The sequence below is a fragment of the Berghia stephanieae genome, chromosome 6, assembly GCF_034508935.2.
Source record: "Berghia stephanieae isolate SIO BIC M18660-M18661 chromosome 6, UCSD_Bste_1.3, whole genome shotgun sequence".
In the NCBI taxonomy this organism is placed as follows: domain Eukaryota; kingdom Metazoa; phylum Mollusca; class Gastropoda; order Nudibranchia; family Aeolidiidae; genus Berghia; species Berghia stephanieae.
Window position 1 is genome coordinate 31,383,841 of NC_088365.1, and position 22,336 is coordinate 31,406,176.

The 22,336-nt window shown below is 33.5% G+C and overlaps 1 protein-coding gene and 1 long non-coding RNA gene across 5 annotated transcripts in view; one reads left to right on the top strand and one right to left on the bottom strand.

Moving 5' to 3' along the window:
• The window catches only part of LOC144974860 (FYVE, RhoGEF and PH domain-containing protein 2-like), a 69,615-nt gene extending 60,648 nt beyond the window's left edge, over nucleotides 1–8,967 (top strand). For all 4 annotated transcript variants that reach the window (XM_078918233.1, XM_078918230.1, XM_078918231.1 and 1 more), the window contains exons 13-18: nucleotides 704–787; nucleotides 1,538–1,666; nucleotides 2,421–2,600; nucleotides 4,058–4,186; nucleotides 5,781–5,914; nucleotides 6,709–8,967. In XM_078918233.1, coding sequence (XP_078774359.1) covers nucleotides 704–787; nucleotides 1,538–1,666; nucleotides 2,421–2,600; nucleotides 4,058–4,186; nucleotides 5,781–5,914; nucleotides 6,709–6,961 — 909 coding nt within the window. In that variant the 3' untranslated portion in view covers nucleotides 6,962–8,967. The remainder of the gene's footprint in view (nucleotides 1–703; nucleotides 788–1,537; nucleotides 1,667–2,420; nucleotides 2,601–4,057; nucleotides 4,187–5,780; nucleotides 5,915–6,708) is intronic.
• A 10,894-nt stretch (nucleotides 8,968–19,861) lies between these two features.
• On the bottom strand, nucleotides 19,862–21,922 carry LOC144974866 (uncharacterized). The gene is made up of 2 exons (XR_013645826.1): nucleotides 21,350–21,922; nucleotides 19,862–21,280 (listed from the first exon to the last, which is right to left on the bottom strand). It is a non-coding gene; the product is annotated as an uncharacterized LOC144974866 (long non-coding RNA).
• Nucleotides 21,923–22,336: the final 414 nt, after the last annotated feature.

The window sequence follows — 22,336 nt, forward strand, 5'->3', positions numbered from 1 at the left end:
TTAAAGCAAGGTTGACTTTATCCATTATCAATGGGACACTCTTAGATGTTCTAAAAACAGAACATTTGGGTGTTGAATTGAAGCAGAAGTTGACTTTAACTCACTCAATCCTAGAGATCTTTGCTACTTTTCGAAATTGGAAAAAATGTATTAAATAATGAGCATGTACATATATAGTTTTATTCAACTATCATTAACATGCAAAAACTAAAAAACATTAGCTTTGATACTATGCCTATAATTTGTCTCAGAAAAATGTAATAAATAGTATACTACGGATATAGTCGGTGTTAGGGTTGAGTGAGTTAAGAATGTTGACTTTATGCAGATTCCACTGTAATTTAAAAGCATGGAGGAAAAAATGTCATTTGTTTATTCAATTTTGGCCCTAAATAGATTTTTAGAAATATCAATTTAGAATGGGTTAAAGGTGAAATTTCCTATTTAAAAACTGATGATTTTTTGGTGTTTTTTTTTGTAATTGTCATTTCTGAAAAATATTTATTTTTCTCAAGAATCGAAGTGTGCAAATGTGTCTTCATGTGCCAGTTGCACGTCACATTTTATCAGATATCTTCATTGTAAGTATGAATTTACCCTACAGCGACGGAAAACTAAACATGTATATAATTATAAAGCCTTTGTCTGCCATGTTCAGTGAGTTCTATGCTTTATGCAGTATAAATTGTTTTTCTATTGCCAGAAAATCAAGGGTGTTATAGAAACATACAAGATCAAGAAGCGATCTATCAAACAAGACAATTTAGACTACCCTTACGAGAATATGGTAGGCAAATGAATAAAAACGAATATTGCATGTTTTTAAAACATACCCACAATTTTATTACCAAACTCTCAGCATTTTATGTTACCAACCATTTCAATCCAGTATTATGTGAAAGTTAGGGGTCCCAATAGCTCAGTTGATAGGGCACTTGCTTCACACACAAAGGGACTGAGATCGATCCTTGAGTGGAGATTTTTTCTGACAACCCCCCCCCCCCCCCCTCTCCCCCCAAGTTCATCCAGCAGTGATTGGGTAGCTTGTTCTGTCATAAATGGCAGAAAGTACTTTGCGGTAGTCTAGCATCCTATCCAAAGGAAAACAAGCACTTGCTAGAGTCTGTTTCACACTATAGAAACTGGGATAAACTCCAGCTCCAAGAGTCTAATGTGAAGGACCAATTTTATTTTATTATCTGAAAGTGGACATGATGTTTAAATTGATTTGAAAATCTAGATTGTACAATTTGAGTTCAACTGAATGCTGGTATTGAAGAGAGTGGATGGGAATCGTCATCATCATCATCATCATCATCATCATCATCATCATCTTCCTCCTCCTCCTCATCTTCACCATCATCATCATCATCATCATCATCATCATCATCATCATCATCATCTTCCTCCTCCTCTTCCTCCTCCTCCTCCTCCTCATCATCATCGTCATCGTCATCATAATCATCATCTTCCTCCTCCTCCTCCTCCTCCTCCTCATCATCATCATCATTGTCATCATCATCATCCTATTTACCAGGTCCCTGACAGTTGTTTGGGAGAAACAGCTCCAGTGTGGATTCCAGATGACGCAGCCACCATGTGTATGTTGTGTGGGACCAGCTTTAACATGATGAGACGACGACATCATTGCCGCTCTTGTGGAAAGGTAATTTAGAAAGGGAGGAGTTAATCTCTTTTTCTTGATTGTGATTTGACTGGAAAAGTTTTTTTACAAGCTCATTTGCTCTTGAAATGTGATTTGAAACAATATGCCAATCTTTGACTCTCTCTCTCTCTCTCTCTCTCTCTCTCTCTCTCTCTCTCTCTCTCTCTCTCTCTCTCTCTCTCTCTCTCTCTCTCACCTCACTCTCATCTTTCTCTCTTCTCTTCTCTTCTATCTTCGTCTTCTCATCATCATCTACATCTACTATCTATCTATCTATCTACTTCTATCTATTTATCTATCTTCTGTCTCTCTCTTCTTCTGCTTCTCTCTTCTGTCTGCACACTTTCAATCTGTTTGTCTATCTATCTATTTGTCTATCTATCTATCTATCCAGTTATTTTTAACTCCCCTCAATCATATCTATCTATCTATCTATCTATCTATCTATCTATCTATCTATCTATCTATCTATCTATCTATCTATCTATCTATCTATCTATCTATCTATCTATCTAATCTATCTTCTATCTATTATCTTATAATTTATCTATTATTTTATCTATTCTATCTATCTATCTATCTATCTATCTATCTATCTATCTATCTATCTATCTATCTATCTATCTATCTATCTATCTATCTGTCTATTTATCTATCTATCTCCCCTTTTTTATCACGTTTAATAACAATCTTTAACTAAAGAATTCATCTATCTCTCTCTCTCTCTCTCCAAATCCAATCATTTCCTTACCAGTTGGTGTGCAAGTCATGTTGCACCAAAGCGCCTCTAAAGTACAAACAGGGCAAGATAGAACGAGTGTGTTCCTACTGCTATGATGTCATCGTCAACAGAGTGTGTGACTCATCCCCTGATTCGCCTGGAAAGTCCCTGCCCAGTGAAAACAGTCCCAAGAAAAAAGGTTCTAGTATTAAGGTAAGTTTGAGGCCTTATTCTTGGTTTCACTGGCCTCATGTTATGGAGCCTTTGTTTTTCTTTTAAGCAAGCTATGGGAGTTGCAGATATACTGATGACTTCTAACTTCTACATTATTCAATCTTTTTCCTTTGTCCTTGCACTGATATTGTTGTATTGTGATTACCTCTCATTTAAATATTTATGTGGTTTGTAACATGTCAGTTCTATATTTGTGTATGATACATGATGTGTTGATGTAAAGCGCCAGTGAGCAATTCTTAATTAGAATTAGGCGCTATATAAATACATGATAATATTATTATGATATTTTTTAAAAAGTTGAGCTTTTATATAGCGCAATATCCACTAAACATGCTCAAAGCGCTTTACAGGGGGTCTCTGACCAACAGCAACACTTAACATGTAGGACGAGACATGACGCCTGTTAGGTGATATTACATTTATTTCCGACAGAGACAACGTTGTTAACGGCCAGGTACTCATTTTACACGGTATGGTGAGAGAATGTGAGTAAAGAGCCTATTCCAAGGACTCAACTATGTGCGGAGCAATGCTCGAACCCAGGACCTTCCGATCCGAAAGCGAGTGTCATACCACAAGACCACATAGCCGCACAATAAGTAAATAAAAGTAAGCGATATTGCCCAAATAACAATTTGAGTTTAACCCATATAATTCCAGGGTTATTTGGGAAATGTGACTAAATTGGCCATAGATTATTTGAACAAAATATTTCAATAAAGTTCACAAAGAAAAATGAAAGGAAAAACATTTGGTATTGAATGAATGCATTTGTTGTTTGATTCTGTCCCGTGATCAGTGACTCAGTAATAATCACAATGCCCCCCCCTCCTGGCATGGAACTGTTATCTCAGTGTTGTGGCTAATTATTTGCTTTGAGTTGTAAGATTTTCGAATATTATTTCCTTATAGAGATCACTGAGCCCTTTGAAATATTCTCCCTTGTGAGTTGTGGTCATTATAGTGTTCATTGTGTTGGGCATAAGTAAAGTTTTAAAGTGACAAAAACTAAAATCTCACATTTTTAATCATTTTGATTTTAATTTAATTTTTTTTTCTTGCCACTGGTTCACCTTGACCTAATACCGATTGGATATGATGGGTCACAAATGGTCAAAATAACTACTTAGAATGAATTATTTTGGTCACATTACCCATAATGCGCCCTTTCTCATCGGCACCATTAGATCCCATCACTTAGGCATTCCATGAAGGAATATAGATAATCCATCAAACAAAAGTCTGATGTCAACAGGAATCACCCATGTTGTCCAAAGGTATCCAAGTAAACACTTCATTAAAAAACAAAAAACAAAACAAAACAAAAAAAAACAAACAAACAAAAAACCAAAACAAAACAAACCAGAAAAACAATTTAGTGAAATAGATAGGTGATCTTGTTCTTTAATTCTTCATTTTATTTCCATTTCCAGATCAAGGCGAGTGACCCAGGCCTCATCTCCAGCTACCTACAATGTAGTGAGGATAATGGTAAAACCTGGCAGAGACTATGGGTCACGGCACATTCAGACTTCGTCCTTTACACATTCAGAGCCCATGAGGTATGTGACACGTTCTCGGCCTTGACTCTTGTGTTTGAAAAATAATGACAAATGCATATAATTGATTCATCTCAAAATAAAATAAGACGGTTTAATCCATGAACCCGACGTGAACATATTTGCAGGTCTGATAGCCAGACGCAATTATGGGCTCATTTTAACATTGTTGTAATTATAATAATAATAATAATAATAATAATAATAATAATAATAATAATAATAATAATAATAATAATAATAATAATAATAATAATAATAATAATAACAATAATAAATTGGGCTTATATAGCATTTGTTCCTGTTGGAAGGTTCTATGTCGTGCTTTACAATAAAATCTCGAGAATAAAAAGAAACATGAAAACATGACATACAAATATCAGCAACAGGTCTATACATATATGCAAGTAAATGTATATATTATAGAAATACAATGAAAAATGTGTTACACGTAACAGGGACATAAATAGATACATTAAAATTGTATAATAAGTTGAATTATTAGTTGTGATTGTTTAAAACCAATAAACATATAGGGGCTATAAAAAATAATCATGTCACAACATTTTTTATCTTTAATGATCAAATCTTATAATGTTTGTAACAATAAAACCATAACAATTTGGATTATCGGACATGAAAATAAGTAAACGACGTATAAAAACCCTTTAAATATTTTGTAAAGGGAGAAAAACAATGAAATTGGCAATGTGTAAAATGCAAATGGCTTTAGCTTTAACACTTAAATGGTGAGATTGTAGTTTTAGTTAAATTATTGCACCTGTATTGAGAAGAATAGACAAAATTTCTTGTAATAATTTTGGCACTTCACACTCATTGACCCACTTGATGCAGGTGTGAACGAGTACCTGGCTGTTATGAAAGGAAAATAATGAGTGCTTCTAAAAAAGGATGCCTAACAGGCAACTTGTATGAAATGGAAATTTCATGTCATATGTCCTGTTGTATTGTAAAGGGTATTTAGCATGGTGAAACTACAGAAATGAACTATGTAATTGTTGATAATTATTTTTATTTATTTTAAACTATTCTTCAGCCAATGAAAAAGAAAAGCAATTTTTAATATTGCAGTCCAGAAAGACAGAGGTCTGAGGTCTGAAAAGTGTTTGACAAAAATGAGAACAAAGTAAATTTTACAGCTTCATTCCAAAACTTGGAGAAAGTCGTCGTTTTAACATTTGTTATTAGCATAGGTGGAATAAGGGTTTGAGGCTGGGCATTCCTTTTTACTTATTTTGATCGTTGCATCTTCAACTGATGCTGTCGCCTTGGCATTTCACAATTAAATGTAGATAATCTGTTAAACAAATGTCTGATGTCAACAGGGATCATCCATGTTGTCCAAGTGAGCAAATTGGGGGTTAAAAATCTTGCCCAAGTAAGAATATGAAAGTGCCTGAAATGGGCCTTGAATGTCTCCAAAGTCACAGCCTATGCCATTCAGCCTCCTCACCCTCCTCACCCCCCCCCCCCCATCCCCTCTCAGTTTTCGTACAGTACTTTTACTTTTGTCAGATCCAGACAACTACGCATTGATGTCAGCTTAACATTGTCTCCTATCTTTTTACCCTTGTAGGATGTGAACACAGTGTCTGTCCTTCCTCTCCCAGGCTACACCGTAGAAACTCAGCCACAGCGCAAAGCATTTTGTCTAAGGCACAAAAAGAAGTCTTTTTTGTACCAGTCTGATAATGAGAAGAAAACTGCAAGGTACAAACGATATCACGACGGTTGCTGCCAAAATTATTTTTTCTTCTGTTATTTTATTTATCTTAAAAACTTTTTAAAACTTGAGCATTTCTATAGCTAAACATGCTCAAAGTGCGATACAATGGGTCCCTAGCCAACAGCAACACTTAATGTGTAGGATTAGACGCACTTTTTTTCTTTTTTTTTGTCTGACAGAGTCAATTCTGTCAATGGTCAGGTACTCATTTAACACCTGAGTATAGTGAGAGAATGTGAGGAAAGAGCTTTTTCCAAGGACTCATCTGTATGCTGCTCAGAGCAGGACCTTCTGGTGTCAGACCATTAGACCACATAGCCGCACATCTTGATGGCCTCACTCATAACTGTTCAATTGGAGAAAACCCAACTGTGCAGGAGGTGAAAAATTGACGTAACTGGTTTTGTGGCTTGCCAAAATAAAGTACTTTCATTGGATAGTTTAACCCAATATTTATGGACATCATAGGGGTTACTAATCTTGATGAAAATTAGAAAACCATGTATGCATGAAGTTGAATGGTTTGCTTGACGTTACTTGGAGGTCATTTTGTATTATTTTACACTCCTTGCATTAATAAAATTATTGAACTTTTTAAGATTTTAAAGGTTAACATGAAATATTGTCATTGTATGCCTAACTGAAACATGGCTTGAACATTAAAAAAGGTTCTGAAAAAAAATGTTGCACTGTAGTTTATGAATATATTTTTTTCTCCAAGTTTCAAATTCATGTAGCACAACAAGACATAAATATCTCTCATTCTCTATCACTACAGGTGGGTGGCCATTTTGAAAAAGTTAGTCAAAGCCGAACTTCCTAGCGACTCTGTTCGATACTCAACCCAGTCCAACGGCAGCAACAACTCATCATCATCATCATCTTCAGATGCCACCGCAGCAGCAACAACGCATACAGGTGATGATGATGGCGAAGTTGGTGATGGCGACACCATGAGTCACCTGGATTGCATGGACCCCAATGACGACAAGGCAGATGTTAGAAGCCAGTATGACAATGTTGATCCATAGAATGTGACCACTCTAATGATTACAACAAACATTCACTCACAAGACTGCAATGTAGATTCTGTAATCTCCAATCACCCGATGATTCTCTTACATTCGCTCACTTAAAAATGACTTGGAAACAGAATTATCATTCTATGTAATATGAAAATTCACTGGAGCTGTCTCTGTTGGATAAACTTCATGAGCTAGTCAACAAAACAGTATTCATACTTCAGTCTTGTGATAAGGCGCTAAAACACCAGACGAGCTTCACATTAGGGGTCTCCACTGGTGTGTGGTCATCTCATTTTCTGTACCCCTACTTGAAGTTTACTGTTGTTAATGTATGATGATAATGATATAGTCTTCAGCTTGGGAAATTAAAGGACAATTATTTATGCTGCTACCTATTGATGATATACACAAGTGAAATTATGACCAATTATCATTCCTAGGTTGAGTAATAGTAGTAGTAGTATTGTTAGCAGTATTAGTTGTAGTAGTAGTAGTAGCAGCAGGTACTTAACCCCCATGTCTGTCCAAGCACTCAGCAAAAGCTGCTCCGCCATAATTGGCGATGTCCAAGCCACTTTTCAGCATTCCGGTGAATTCATTGTTGTTCACAACACAAGAGAATGAGAAGAAAGTTTGTATCCATAGATTTAGATTGTAACATTCAGACAAAGCCCAAATGCCCTATGCCCCGCCCCCCCCAAATGTGTTTGTAACCAAGGGGTGGCTCCCAGGGCTGCAAAAATATGACCCACTGCCTCCAATTGGTATTATGTCAGAATGAAAACTGACTTGAAAGTCACAAATATTTTACTTGAAATAAGTTGATATTAAAGAGTTATTAAGGACTCTGGAAATTTTTTCTTAAAAACGAAAAAAAAAACAAAAAAAACTCTATTCCTGATCACTTTCATTTCGAATTTACTTTTTGGTGTCTAGTTTGAATTGAAATAACACTGATTGGAGACAATTGGTCACATCTATTACTTGACCCCTGTGAGTATTACTATGTGCATGTGTTGCATAGTTTATCTAGATCCTTGATTTTTGTGTGTGTGTTGCAATCTGGACTGCAATTTGCTAAAGCCATTCAAAACTTTACATAGAGCTGATCCAAAATGTATTAGTGATAAACAGGACTAGATGACCAGCAAAAAACCCCCAAAAAAGCAACAAAAGCAAATCGTTTTTTATTTCAAATGGAAATGAAAGGACTATAATTGTTATTTACCGCACGTCAACTGTTTGAATGTGTATACGATGTCTATTTTAATTCTTTAAAACCTAAGAGAGCGTAAAGGTGTCATTATCAATGTTGTGTTTATAATTCATTCAGGATCAATTTACCTGGACCAGGAGGAAATATTTCATTGATGCACACCAGATAGACTCATGAAATAAGATTCTGTGTTATCAACAGGTGGTGTGGATTGTTGATCAGGTTTTGTTTTTTTTTAAATAGATATAAAGGTAATTTTTTTGTTAGTAGACAAATCAGACAACATTGCAGTGTTCAATATCTTTATATACAAATGTATTCGTTTTACACTGTCAGAGTTTACTGAAACTCATCATGTTATGTCTGTCGTGAGTTTAAACATTAAAATTTACTATTCATTGCCTGAATTCCTTTTCGATATTGTGACATATTATAATGCGACTTATGAAATACTTAGATGTCACTTAATTGAATTTGAATATCATTTGTTAACTTGATTAAAATGTCTTATAATAATGACATTGATTTATTATTTACATGGATTTGTAGATTTATATAAGAAAAAAAGTTTTTATACACATCACATGCAGCTATTTTATATTGATATATTTATTATTACAGACCTGCCAATTGATGGGCTTGAATTATGACTCAGTATGATAGAGATGATTTAGGGAATATGGTACTTGCTACAACCAACGTTAAAATTTGGTGAAAGAAAAAACAATTTTGGAACTGGCTTTAATGTAGGATAACAATCGAAAGAATTGTTAATGTCAAACAAAAAAAAAAAAAACCAGAGAAATATAATTTTTAAATCTCCCTCACAAAACACACACACTCACACAAACACATCTAATCCTCATCGAGCCATAGGGTGCATAAAGCATCTACCAAGAACTACCTACATTTCTTTCTGTCAGATGCATGGACATCACTTCAATGTTATTCCAGTTTAGGCCAGCCTCTTTAAGCTCTTTATCCATGGATCTTCTCCGGGTTTCTAAGGGTCTTTGTCTTTTGTCATCAGCCATCCAGCAGAGTGCATTTTTTTGGGAAAGCAGTTGCCTCATTCCAACAACAGACACACAAAGAACTTTCATGTTGTGCTTTAAACTATATTTCCGCTAATTTACAAATGTTGAGCTAATAAAAATGAGCACAAGAGCTTTTAAAGTGCATGTCATGTGTAACCAGTCTCGCAATGTCCGTAGCTACCTCTGGCTTGGAACGTTTGCATACCTAAGTCAAAGAGAGAACTGTGGATTAAGTGCTTTACAAGACATGATACACTTGTTTAGTGTCACTGTAATCTATTCAGTTATTGATAATGCCCAATGCTACTTGACCCAACGTACCCGTACAAGATGAGTCATTTATTATTTTTTTCCTATTCATATATTCAAGATCTCATAAATTACTGACCATTTCCAGCAAATGTTCTTAGACATTCATCTTTTTCACATTATGGATTTCATTCATTCTGTTTAGTTATCATCCATCTCCTCTAAATGGCTGTGTTATTGAGTCATTCAAATGTGAAAGTTGTCTATTTTATTTATCTAATTATTCGTTAATTTATTTATTTTTTTCCTATTCATATATTCAAGATCTTATAAATTACTGACCATTTCCAGCAAATGTTCTTAGACATTCATCTTTTTCACATTATGGATTTCATTCATTCTGTTTAGTTATCATCCATCTCCTCTAAATGGCTGTGTTATTGAGTCATTCAAATGTGAAAGTTGTCTATTTTATTTATCTAATTATTCGTTAATTTATTTATTTTTGAAAATATTTTTATTTATTTGTTTATTTGTTTATTTATTTAATTATTGGTTATCTATTCATTTGTATATTTAATTATTTAACTTAAATATTTTATTATTGTTTTATTTTCAAGATATTTTACTTTTAGTTTATTTATTCATTCGTCAAATATTTATTTTTCAATTCCGTATATTTTGTAGCGAGTACCATAATCTCTATCTACATGTTGTTTCAGTCTTTCTAATAAATTTTAATAATATATAATTTGTAGATTTCATATGCATTTATTAAGTAGACCATCGCAAAGATAATCAACCATCTAATAGTGAGACTGAATTTCTTTCAAATCTCAATGCCATTACAAATATGATTATGATTGGAGACCTTACTGTGTTTATCAATGACAATTGGATCATTGATGCTAATTGGGCTTGATGGGAGCTCCAATCTACGTTGCAACTGCAGTGAGAAATATGTAATGTCTTGTTAGTTATAGTAGAATTGAACACTGCCTGTAAAATTTGTTGACTGGCCAGGCCATTCAACATGCCGCCTCATCATCATCATCATAATCATCACCCTGGGTGGGGTTCCTTACCTCCCATAGTGGGCAGGGAGGCACTTACTGTGTCTTCTATCCCCCTCTTATCTGTTTTCAAACATGCTTTCTATCTTTGTCTTGGAATGAGATTACTTGGTTTTGTCCATGCCCTGGCTGGGAGGGAAACAGTCAAATGTTTAGTTAGTTTTGGGAGCTGATATTTATGTGTAATGTGTTGCAAGCGCCGTAAAACACTTAAAAACAAAACAAACATCATCATCACCATTACCATCATCATCAAAACCACCATTACCACCACCACCATCATCATCATCATCATCAAAGTCACTGAGTGGGGTTCCTGACCTCCCATTGTGGGCAGGGAGGTACATACTGTATCTTCTATACCCCTATATCTGTTTTCCAACATGCTTTCTGTCTTTGTCTTGGAATGAGATTACTTGGTTTTGTCCTGGCCCTGGCCAGAGTCCTGGCTGGGAGGGAAACAGTCAAATGCATAGTTATTGTTTTGGGAGATGATATTTTTTTCCTTGTAAATCATCTCTCTGTTATGTATTATTACATTTGTTATTTTGAATGTATAATGTAAGCATTTGAGTGTATTCCTCTTTGTTGGATTTTGTGCTTGTGTCCGGATGAGACTTGTAGGTGATTTCAAACTAAGTGCATTGGTGGTATGCTCTTGGAATCTACATCGGATCCCTATTTGTTCCCAGTTCCCCTTTGTCTTACTTTCTCTTGGGTGCTTTAATTGTAATTCCAGAACTTTTTACTATCCCATTTTCTTACTTTTTACTGGCGTTGATATAACCTAAATGTGTTGCAAGCGCCGTAAAACCCTTAAAGACAAACAAAAACAACATCAAAGCCAGTGGGTTTTATTTTTGTCCACCTGTGTTTTTTTTCTCTTCTATATACCCATGTAATTTGTCCCTTTTTGTAAATTAGTTATACGCTTGTTCTAGAGTGAGGCTAAGACTCGATAACTATTGTTTCCTTGGGTCTCTGGCTGGAAGGGAGGAAAACAGATGGATGGGCTTTTTATTGTGAAAGATTTTTTTTCCTTGTAATTAATCTTCCTATAGTGTACTCTGCCTCTGCCTTCAGTCTAGACTAAATAACAAAATTGAAGGGGCACTTCTGGTAGTCTTATAGAAAAATCCAGATAGATGGAACTAAAAAGTTTGGGTGGTGTCTTTTTTCCTCCCATAGTGGCCAGGGAGGTACTTACTGTGTCTTCTATCCCCTTAATTCTGTTTTCCAACTTACTTTCTGTCTTTGTCTTGGAATGAGATTACTTAGTTTTGTCCTGGCCCTGGTCGGAGTCCTTAGCTAGTAGGGAAACAGTGAATTGTAAAGTTATAGTTTTGGGAAATGACATGTGACCCACCGTCTCAAAACAGTATTATGTCGGACCCTGAGATGTGAATATAGGAATAAAATAAGGAAAAAGGCAAACTTGGAATTTTTTTGCAATGCCAGAAATTGTATTTATCCTCTACCACAACAAATAGAAAGTAACTCAAATTCAAATATTTCATATTTGTGGCTATAAATTCCATTTTTAGCATCTAGTTAGCCCACCTAATACCGCTTTTGAGAAGATGGGTCACATTTTTTTCTCATTGTTATGTAGTGTTACATTGATTTTATTTTAATATATAATGGTTTGTAAACATTTGAGTGTATTCCTCTTAGTAGGACTCTGTGCTTATGCCTGGATGAGACTTTTAAATGATCTCAAACTTAGTACAGTGATAGTGTGCTCTTGGAACCTACACTTGATCCCAATTTGTACCAATTCCCTATTGTCTTACTTATTATGTGCTTTCAATTTGTAAATCTATAAATTTTTTACTTTCCCATTTTCTGCCTTTTTACTGTTGCTGAAATGACTTGCATGTGTCGCAAGCGCCGTAAAACCCCTTAAAAAAACAAAACAAACTAAAGGTAAAATGCACATTTCAAAAAAACAAAAAAAAACAAACCCAACAGTTTTAGCCTTTTTTTTTCTTTAGAGATGTGCTGTGATTAGTGAAGACCACTCTCCAATTTTCTTGATAGTAGATAATGTTTCATGTAACTCTTCTCTCTGTTCCAGTCATTGTTAGAAATTTGTGCAATAGTGTAAAGATTTGAGTCTCCAAAGGCAAGATCCTATTCCAGTGTCAGGATAAGAAATGGACTGGTCCCAGATTATGTACTTAATTTAAATGTGAGTGCTCATAGGCTTTTCTTCTATTTTATGAACTAATCCGTGTTGCCTCTGTTTTGATTGGGTTCTGTCCTTTAACTCAATAATCTTCTATTGTCTCATCCTTTTCCATATTTTAATTAAGCTGATTTGCCCTGAAAGTGTCACAAGCATCGGTAAATTATCTAAAACAAGTTGTAAATACCAAACGTGAAATCCAAACTAGTGAGGTTGACATCCATTGTTATGTACTAAAATACTTGGAAAAAATTATCATCATGATCATCATCATCTATTATTATTATTATTATTATTATTATTATTTTTATCATATCATTAATTACATTATTATTATTATTATTATTATTATTATTATTATTATTATTATTATTATCATCATTATTATATGGTTGCAAATCATTTTTTACCATATTCATGAATGGAAATGAGGACGAATTTATTTTATACAAGTTTTAAGTATACAAGATTCAAGTATTGATGATAAATTATTCATGTTTTGCATGGAGTCGTGTGGTTAATTTGGATATCCTTGTTATAATTTATATAAATTCTGTTCATCTTAGAGAGAATGTATATAATATGTGAATTTTATACAAAATAAATGACAATGAAATAAAATTAATCCAAACATTGTTTTTACATTTCTCCTCTCTCTCTCTCTCTCTCTCTCTCTCTCTCACACACACACACACATACTCCCTCTCTCTTTCTTTGTCTCCTTCTCTCTAAAGTCTTGGGACGTTCGTTGATTTCTCAACTGCCCCAACGACACTGGGGACACAATCGCAATAGTATTTGGCTAGCAGCCGACTGCTCCGCCATTGAAATTGAGAACTAGACTGATCCATAGCCCCGGATGGCTGAGGCCATTCAGGCAACGGGTTGGATCTTCTTTCATCACATATCATGTCAGGCCGTTCAAGGCACTTGCTTATAGGCCCAGGATGGTCTAGTGATGGTCAACCGGAATTACTCCTTTGCCTCTGATATGCCTCAAGCACCCCTCACCAATGACAAGGTAGGTGATCCGTTGGGGGTGAGCATATGGCAGATACAGATCAGATAGGATAAATGAAATATAGGCTTAGAAGAGTTAGCAAGGCTGTGGACTGAAGAATCAATTCACTCGCCCTGGAGTATCCAACATAACTGGGCAATGAGAGGAATGCCACTCACCGTGGAGAGAGAGAGAGAGGGGGGAGAGAAAAAAAGAGAGATATTGTTCGTTCATAGAGGGGATATGGTGCTGCGACACATAAGGTCATATCAGGCTAGTAAAAAGAAGATGGATGAGTTTGTTTAGGGTTACGGGCTTGCAACTTGAGTAATCAGCGCAGAAAAAGAAGAATGATATAAAAAGTTTCATTACAATTAAACCAAGAAAAGTAACAAGGACTGAGACAAATAGGATCATTAGATCAAAAGCCACACAGTGTACTTAGTTGAATCACTAAATCTCATCCAGACACAAGCCAATCCAACAAGAATACACTCATGCTACTAACATCAAATAAAAATAATAAATTAACAGAGAGATCTCTCCAACATAACTATGCATTGACTGTTTCCCTCCTAGCTCCGGCCAAGCGAAACCAAGTACTCATTCCAAGACAAAGACAGAAGCATTTGGAAACAGATATAGGATAGAAGACATAGTACTCCCTGCCCGCTAGGTCAGATCCCCACAGATGGTATAATATCTGAGTATATTAAAGCACCTAAGAAATGGTAAGACAAAGGGGAATTAGTTCAAATAGGAAACAGATGTAGATTCCAAAAGCACACTATCAAAGTACTTAGTTTGAGATCACCTAAATATCTCATCCTGATGTTATCACAGGTTCCCACTAAGAGGAACACACTCAAATGTTTACAAATCATATCTTATAACATGTAACATAACATAATACAGTGCATAACAGAGAGATGACTTACAAAGAAAAAAATATCATCTCCCAAAACTAACTATACATTTGGCTGTTTCCCTCTCAGCCAGGGTATCCGGCCAGGGCCATGACAAAACAAAGTAATCTCATCCCAAGACAAAGACAGAAAGCAAGTTGGAAAATAGATAAAGGGGATAGAAGACAAAGTAAATACCTCCCTGCCCACTATGGGAGGTCAGCAACCCCACCCAGAGAGAGAGAGAGAGAGAGAGAGAGAGAGAGAGATGCTAAAATAATAATCTAGGGAACAAAAAAAAGACTTAAAATATATGCAAATGTAAAAGTTTGAACAGCAATGTTTTATTACAGAAAAGAATGACTTACATAACATAAAATAGACAAATGAATGACAGACAAATAATAAAATGGCAGTCGAAGACACGGAGCGGACGCATAAAAAATATTTATGATCACGTGTATTGATTTCAATACCTATCCATTTAAGTTTACATGTGACCAACTACTCCTAGCATTAGCAAAATAAAAAAAATTGTAATGATTCTAATGATGATGATGGTGATGGGGGTGATGATGAAAATAGTAATAATAATAATAATAATAATAATAATAATAATAATAATAATAATAATAATAATAATAATAATAATAATAATAATAATAATAATATGTGGTCAATCTTTTATAAATAGTAATATAACATACTATATATACCGATTTATTTCGCTCAGCAATAAACCAGGTTTCCAATATTTTTTTTTAATACCTGAAATTCATGAGTTTCAACATATTTTGTTCTTTCTCTTTTGTTTTGTTTTTGTTTTGGTTGCACCCTCGGAGGCAACATTTAGACTAATAAAATGTTTAAATCATAAAATCTTTCAAATGTTCATTAAATTTTATGCTCAATTCATCGTATAATGACAAAAAAAAGTGTTACGTTTTTTGTTTTTTTTATATATAAAAAAGTTCAAAAACAAAAACATATTCCACAAAATTTGTATTGAGTACTTAAGAAAAATTCAATTTTTAGCCTTGTATTTTAGCCCTTAACTAAAGTAATTTACCATTCCAACAAAATAATTTGAACATTATTTATAAGATTCAATGTTAAACGGTATTAATATTCACACAACATATGAAATATAATTCATGTCATCAAACTTTAAGTTTATTTTCAAGATCTAAAGATCTCCCTTTGAAGAAATAGCACACTTTCTTTCTTTCTTGTTTATCATTTTAAAAAAAATGAAGCTGCAAACCCCATCCAAAAACTTATTACTTTATTTTTCGATTGTTTCACAATAGCGGCTTTACTAAAAAAATTTGATATTGTAAATATTATATATTACGTTGAGTGATTTACATTTATCTCTGAGACAAGCCTATCTAATATTAAAGTAATGTCATGTCAACTTCTCAATGGATGACAAGAGCTTGTTATAAAATAAAAACATGGAACAATAAACTGCACGTCACTCCCGTTAAACAGCAAGGTCTACGGGGTGAATCGGGTAACCCCATAAGTTTGAGAGATAAATTGTCGTGCATTTATTTATGAAGAGACATTGAAATTTAGCTTATGCTTATTACATTGTGATTCTCTCTCCCTCTCTGTCTGTCTGTCTGTCTGTCTGTCTGTCTGTCTCTCTCTCTCTCTCTCTCTCTCTCTCTCTCTCTCATTCTTATACTCATTTTCTCCCTTATTCTATAATTCATATAAATATTTAGACAACATAAGCGGATACCAACATATAAAACAGTTCATCATTTCTTTATACTCGGATCACGCAATAAAACAGCACTAAATAAAAACAAATCAGCTGACAGCAATGTAAAATGTTCCAACTTTTGTCTTTAGCCCCTAAAACATGGTAACATAAAAATGGACAACTTTGAGGTGATTACTTAAATGTACACATATGGACCAAAATTGAGCCTATTAAGAAAAAAAAAATAAAAACAAAAACAAATACACACACAAAAAACCCCCCCAAAACAAACAAAGAAAAAAGGTCATAATTATTGAGAGAATTTTCATTTTCACAAATCTTTATCTGGATTTCTGAATGAGATAAGAGAGAAAAAATATTGCACTGTCCATATTTGTAGATTTTTAGTATTGAACTGCGATAAAAATAAATGACATTTAAAAAAGTGAATAATACTTAATCGACTATTCACAAGACCGGTCATCCTTCTATTATAAAATAATATATGGTTTTAAGAGCTGGCATGACATCAAGATTAATATTGGGGGTGAATAGGTATGACATCTTCAACTGCTAGAACTGCAATACCATATTTTTCATGAAAACTAACACTTAAGGCAAAAAGTGTTCCAGCAAATACAATGAGGGCGAAGAATGGAGAATTTGGAACCAATTATATTCAATGACTAGAAATAATACAATATCAATTCCAAATCGTTTGGGATTTTGACAACACAGTAGCAGTTTTCTGTTTTATATTTTTATTTATTTATTTATTCATTTTGTTTTGTTTTATTTCCAGTTTTACACAGGAATTCCATATATTCAGATTGTGAGAGTTAGTCACCAATCATTATCAAAGAAACTAGATGCCTCAATACAATCCAAATCGCTTGGACCCACATCTGTTTCAGGACTTCCTGCTTACAAAGAAAGAATGCTATGACGACATCAGTGACAATAGCCCAATCTTTTACAAGGAAAGAATGCTATGATGACATCAGTGACAATAGCCCAATCTCTTACAAGGAAAGAATGCTATGATGACAACAGTGACAATAGCTCAATCTCTTACAAGGAAAGAATACTATGATGACATCAGTGACAATAGCCCAATCTCTTACAATGAAAGAATGCTATGATGACATCAGTGACAATAGCTCAATCTCTTACAAGGAAAGAATACTATGATGACATCAGTTTTTTTTTTTTTTTTTTTTTTTTGTTTGTTGCTTTAGGTCTCTTCCAACACAATTGAGGTTATATGAGAGACCGCTGAAACAAAAAAAACAAGCAATCTAACAAAAATAGTACAAATGTAAATCAAAATCATAACCTAAAGATATCATAAGCTAAATTATAAATAACCAAGAACAAACAGGCAGAAGATTTACAGAAAAAAAAATATCCCCTGTCAAAAATACAATCACAAACCAAAGAAGCAGGATAGGCTAGTAAAGAGAAGAAGAAACGACATCACTATCGGATCGTACACCCGTGCGAACATCATAGGTATATGATTCAAGGGTGATACTCCCATCCAACCACCCGCATGATGACATCAGTGACAATAGCTCAATCTCTTACAAGGAAAGAATACTATGATGACATCAGTGACAATAGCTCAATCTCTTACAATGAAAGAATGCTATGATGACATCAGTGACAATAGCTCAATCTCTTACAAAGAAAGAATACTATGATGACAGTGACAATAGCTCAATCTCTTACAACGAAAGAATGCTATGATGACATCAGTGACAATAGCTCAATCTCCTCATACCATTATGCTATCTTTTCGATCACCAACTACATACCAAAGTATTCCAACATTAAACTATCCAAATTTAATTCTCAGTTATTAAAACATCATGTTTGAAGTCAAACAAAAAATACTTCACAACCGTGAAATTAAAACAAATGGTATAGTAAAATAGGCTATTTCGATAAACAGAAAAAATATGAAAATTGGAAAGATTTAAGTACATCTGACACAACAATGCAATAAATATCATTCAACAAAAAACATTTTTACTCAGTTCAGTCCTTGTCATATTCTTGCATTCAGTTTTTAAAAAAATCAATTTGAAGTAATCAAAGGAAGTTAAAAATAAAAAGTAAAAGAAAAAAAGAGAAAATAATATTGTCGACTCTTAATTTCGAGTTTACAATAATATAGTTCACAATAACAAAGTGAGTATGGACATCAAATACGTCCTATTAATTAGGATCACATCAAGATCAGTGACTGTAATATTATTTACTTTATGAGAACACTCAGAATGAGTATAGGAACTTAATAAAAACGATTTGATGCAAACTGATAAGGCTTAAGGACCTGGCCAACTTATTTTTACAAAATAATCTAAACTTTATCAATAATGGCATAAAATGAATAACCATGGCCTACTACAAATCACGGCCACATTTTTTAATATGTATATAAATAAAACTATAGCTATATCACTACATCATAGCCTTCAAATCATATATTTTATACATATTACAAAAATAAAACTGTATTACTACATCTTAACCTTATCTAAATAATATCATAAATCATTTATATATTTGTTGAAAATCATTTTTTTAAAACATGTGTGGAAATCATGTCTTATGTAAAGCGACGAGTGCATGAAAATAAAAATTTAAAAGATGACATGAGACAACTGAAATAACAATAGTAAATACAGACGGATGTGCTATCATTACTTGGGTATTGCAGTTTTGTATTTGAGAAAAGAAAATCGTCTCTTTTAGACGGGTGGTGGGTGACAAATCACTTTCCTCTCACGTCTAATTACAATGTGGGGAATAAATAATGTAAGTGAAGTCATTGTACATATTTATTTTTAAAGGAAAAATTAACAGAACAAAAGAATTGAAAACTTGTATACAAAAAAAGAGGCATCAAGCATTTGAAAATTGTGAACGTATTGTTGTAAATAGTATTATTAAAATAAATCTATACACAAAAATATTAATGGAGTGTAATAGAAAGAAAAAAAACAACCCAGAATCTTGGACGTTTTACAGTTGAGATGGATGGGAGAATAGATGAAAGGATGGATGGATAAATGAATGGAAAAGTGGAAGAATTAATGAATGAGTGAATCAAAGAGATCAATAAAGGCTGGAGAGAAATGAGAAAATTGAAATCATATTATATGGTCTTGATTACATTGAATGATTTAGAAATGAATAAATAAAAGTCGGATGGACCGAACAAAATGTATTGATTACTAAAAATGCAAATATGGATAGAGTGATGGGCTATACAAATCATAATGGAATGGTGGAAGAATTGACGTATGATAAAATGACTGGATGAAAATGTATGAATAAAGGATAATAAGATCATAGAAGAGGAGGTAATAAGACCACAGAAGAGGAGGTATCTGGTAGTGTTTGGAAATAAAATGGTGTGAAGATAGTTTGAATAACTTGGCACGGGCCGAGAGAGAGAGAGAGAGAGAGAGAGAGAGAGAGAGAGAGAGAGAGAGAGAGAGAGAGAGAGGGAGAGAGAGAGAGAGAGAGAGAGAGAGAGAGAGAGAGAGAGAGAGAGAGAGAGAGAGAGAGAGAGGAGTTGATTAGTACAACAAGGTTAAGAATAGTTGGGTAATAGAAATAAAGGGAAAATGAAAGCAGCTGAGACGAGTTTTTCCTTTTATTTGTGTTAGTATTAGAATAAAAAGTGGTGGAGATGGTGATAATGATGATGATGATGATGATGATAATGAGGATGAAATAGAAATAAAATAAAAATATAATAAGCACCTTTGGAAATTGGGTAGCAGCAAGCAAGCGACCTAGACATCCTCTCATTCATACCATCACTTACTCAATATTAAAACATTCAGGCATATCTTAAAGTCACCTATCAAACTTAAGAAAATGTGTCCAAAAAAAAAGAGATACATACAAGCATATCCCAAAATATTATTTTTACAAAATTAATGACATCACTCGATAACCCATACAGTCAACCTTCGTCACCAAATCTATTTTGCTCCTACTATTCTTACAGCATCAGTATTTATGTAGGAAAAAATTATTATATTTCTAAAAACTCATGAGTGAATTTGTGCAACATAATACAAAGATATCATTGAGATGAGATAAAGTTAAGACAATGTAATGTTATGTTCTCATAATATGTTAGGATATTCTTATCCACATTATCATTTCCATTCTTCATGCTTATTGATGTTTATATTAGCTATGAATTATTCTCCGACTGATTGTCAAAATAATATTAAAATTCAAACTTTAAAAAAAAGGTTATTATTATGAACATTCACTTGATAAAGTCAATTTTGGAATTTACCACAGGTTTACACTGTGGATAAAAGACTGTTGATGTACTATGGAAGAAAACGACAAAGTAGTAGAACAAGGTACTTGGATGTACTTTCTTATCGATCATTCACAGTAATAATACTTCAAACTCACTTCCTTATATGAACCAGTGACCAGCTGAGCTATAACCTTTCAGTCTTGAGCCGTGATGTAGAAGTTAGACGTCTTTTGTAGATAATACTCCAAAATTGGATATAAGTATCATTACTTTTTACCTCTATTTCACTGAGTCATGCTTTGTTTTCAAATTAAATTCCAATTACCGAATAAAGGCATTAAAAGTAATTGGAAATACGAAGAACAAATGTCCTGTTTTCACAACCCATCCCCCCCCCCCCCCCCCCCCCCCCAATCGTTCTGACTCTTTTCATAAGAATTAATCAGGTTAAGTACTTTAGAAAAGTTGCTGGACATAGCTAAACTAAACTCTGATACTGAGAGTGTTTTCAATATACATAAATGTATAATGTCTATTCCATCCCAAATTATTCATGCATTTTGTATATTATGCCACTTGTTCAAACACAAAATGGTTTCTGAACACAGACATTTAACAATCTTCTTAATACTGAGGATAAATAAACCTATCTGTGACAGTGATGGTTCTGAACACAGACATTTAACAATCTTCTTAATACTGAGGATAAATAAACCTATCTGTGACAGTGATGGGACAGAGAGTGTTGAGACATATCATATCGATGGATCTAACCTCTGAACTAGAGTATTGCAAAGACGGGCCATCGATATGCCTACTATACAAACAGTAATAAGTGAAATGTGTGCTGCGACAACTTACATTGTTTATGTTGGAATATCATCTCGCTCACAAAGTAAAAAAAGCTCAATGTGGCACTGCGGTCAAATAATGATTTACTTTCAAAGCAACATGAGCACAGCACAATGTCCAGCATTGAATGGTGATTTAAAGCAACAAGAAAAATACATTGCTTGTTTTGCAATAGCGAAAAGTTATGCTCTGAAAACAAAATGCAGTAAGAGAGTAGCAACACTTAAAATTTACACAATTATCACCAAAGGAATACTCAATCTACAATATCACTGCCATGGTCACATCTGAATAAGAATTCAGTCTTCATTAAATTTAAAGCTCTATCTATCTATCACATACTTATGTCGTAATCTCTATTGTATTCGTCGTGTACTTTTTCAGCATTCATACACAGGTAATAATAATAATAATAATAATAATAATAACAATAATAATAATAATAATAATAATAATAATAATAATAATAATAATAATAATAATAATAATAATAATAATAATAATAATGAAAAATCAAATCATCACATATTTTTTTAATAACTTTCACAAAATTCACACCATTCATTCAAAAGACACTTGATTGCCACACATTTTCTTACAACATATCAAATTATCACACAGACCACGGGTAAAAGATGGGGGGAAAAATGAACCGTATAAATGTTTAATCAAATGTAAAAATTCAGATCATACATTAAATATTGTAAAAGATACCAATAATAATTTTGATAAAGTAAAATTACATAACGCCTATGTATTCTATCTCATTAAACGTATATATATATATATAATATATATATATAATATATATATATATATATATATATATATATATATATATATATATATA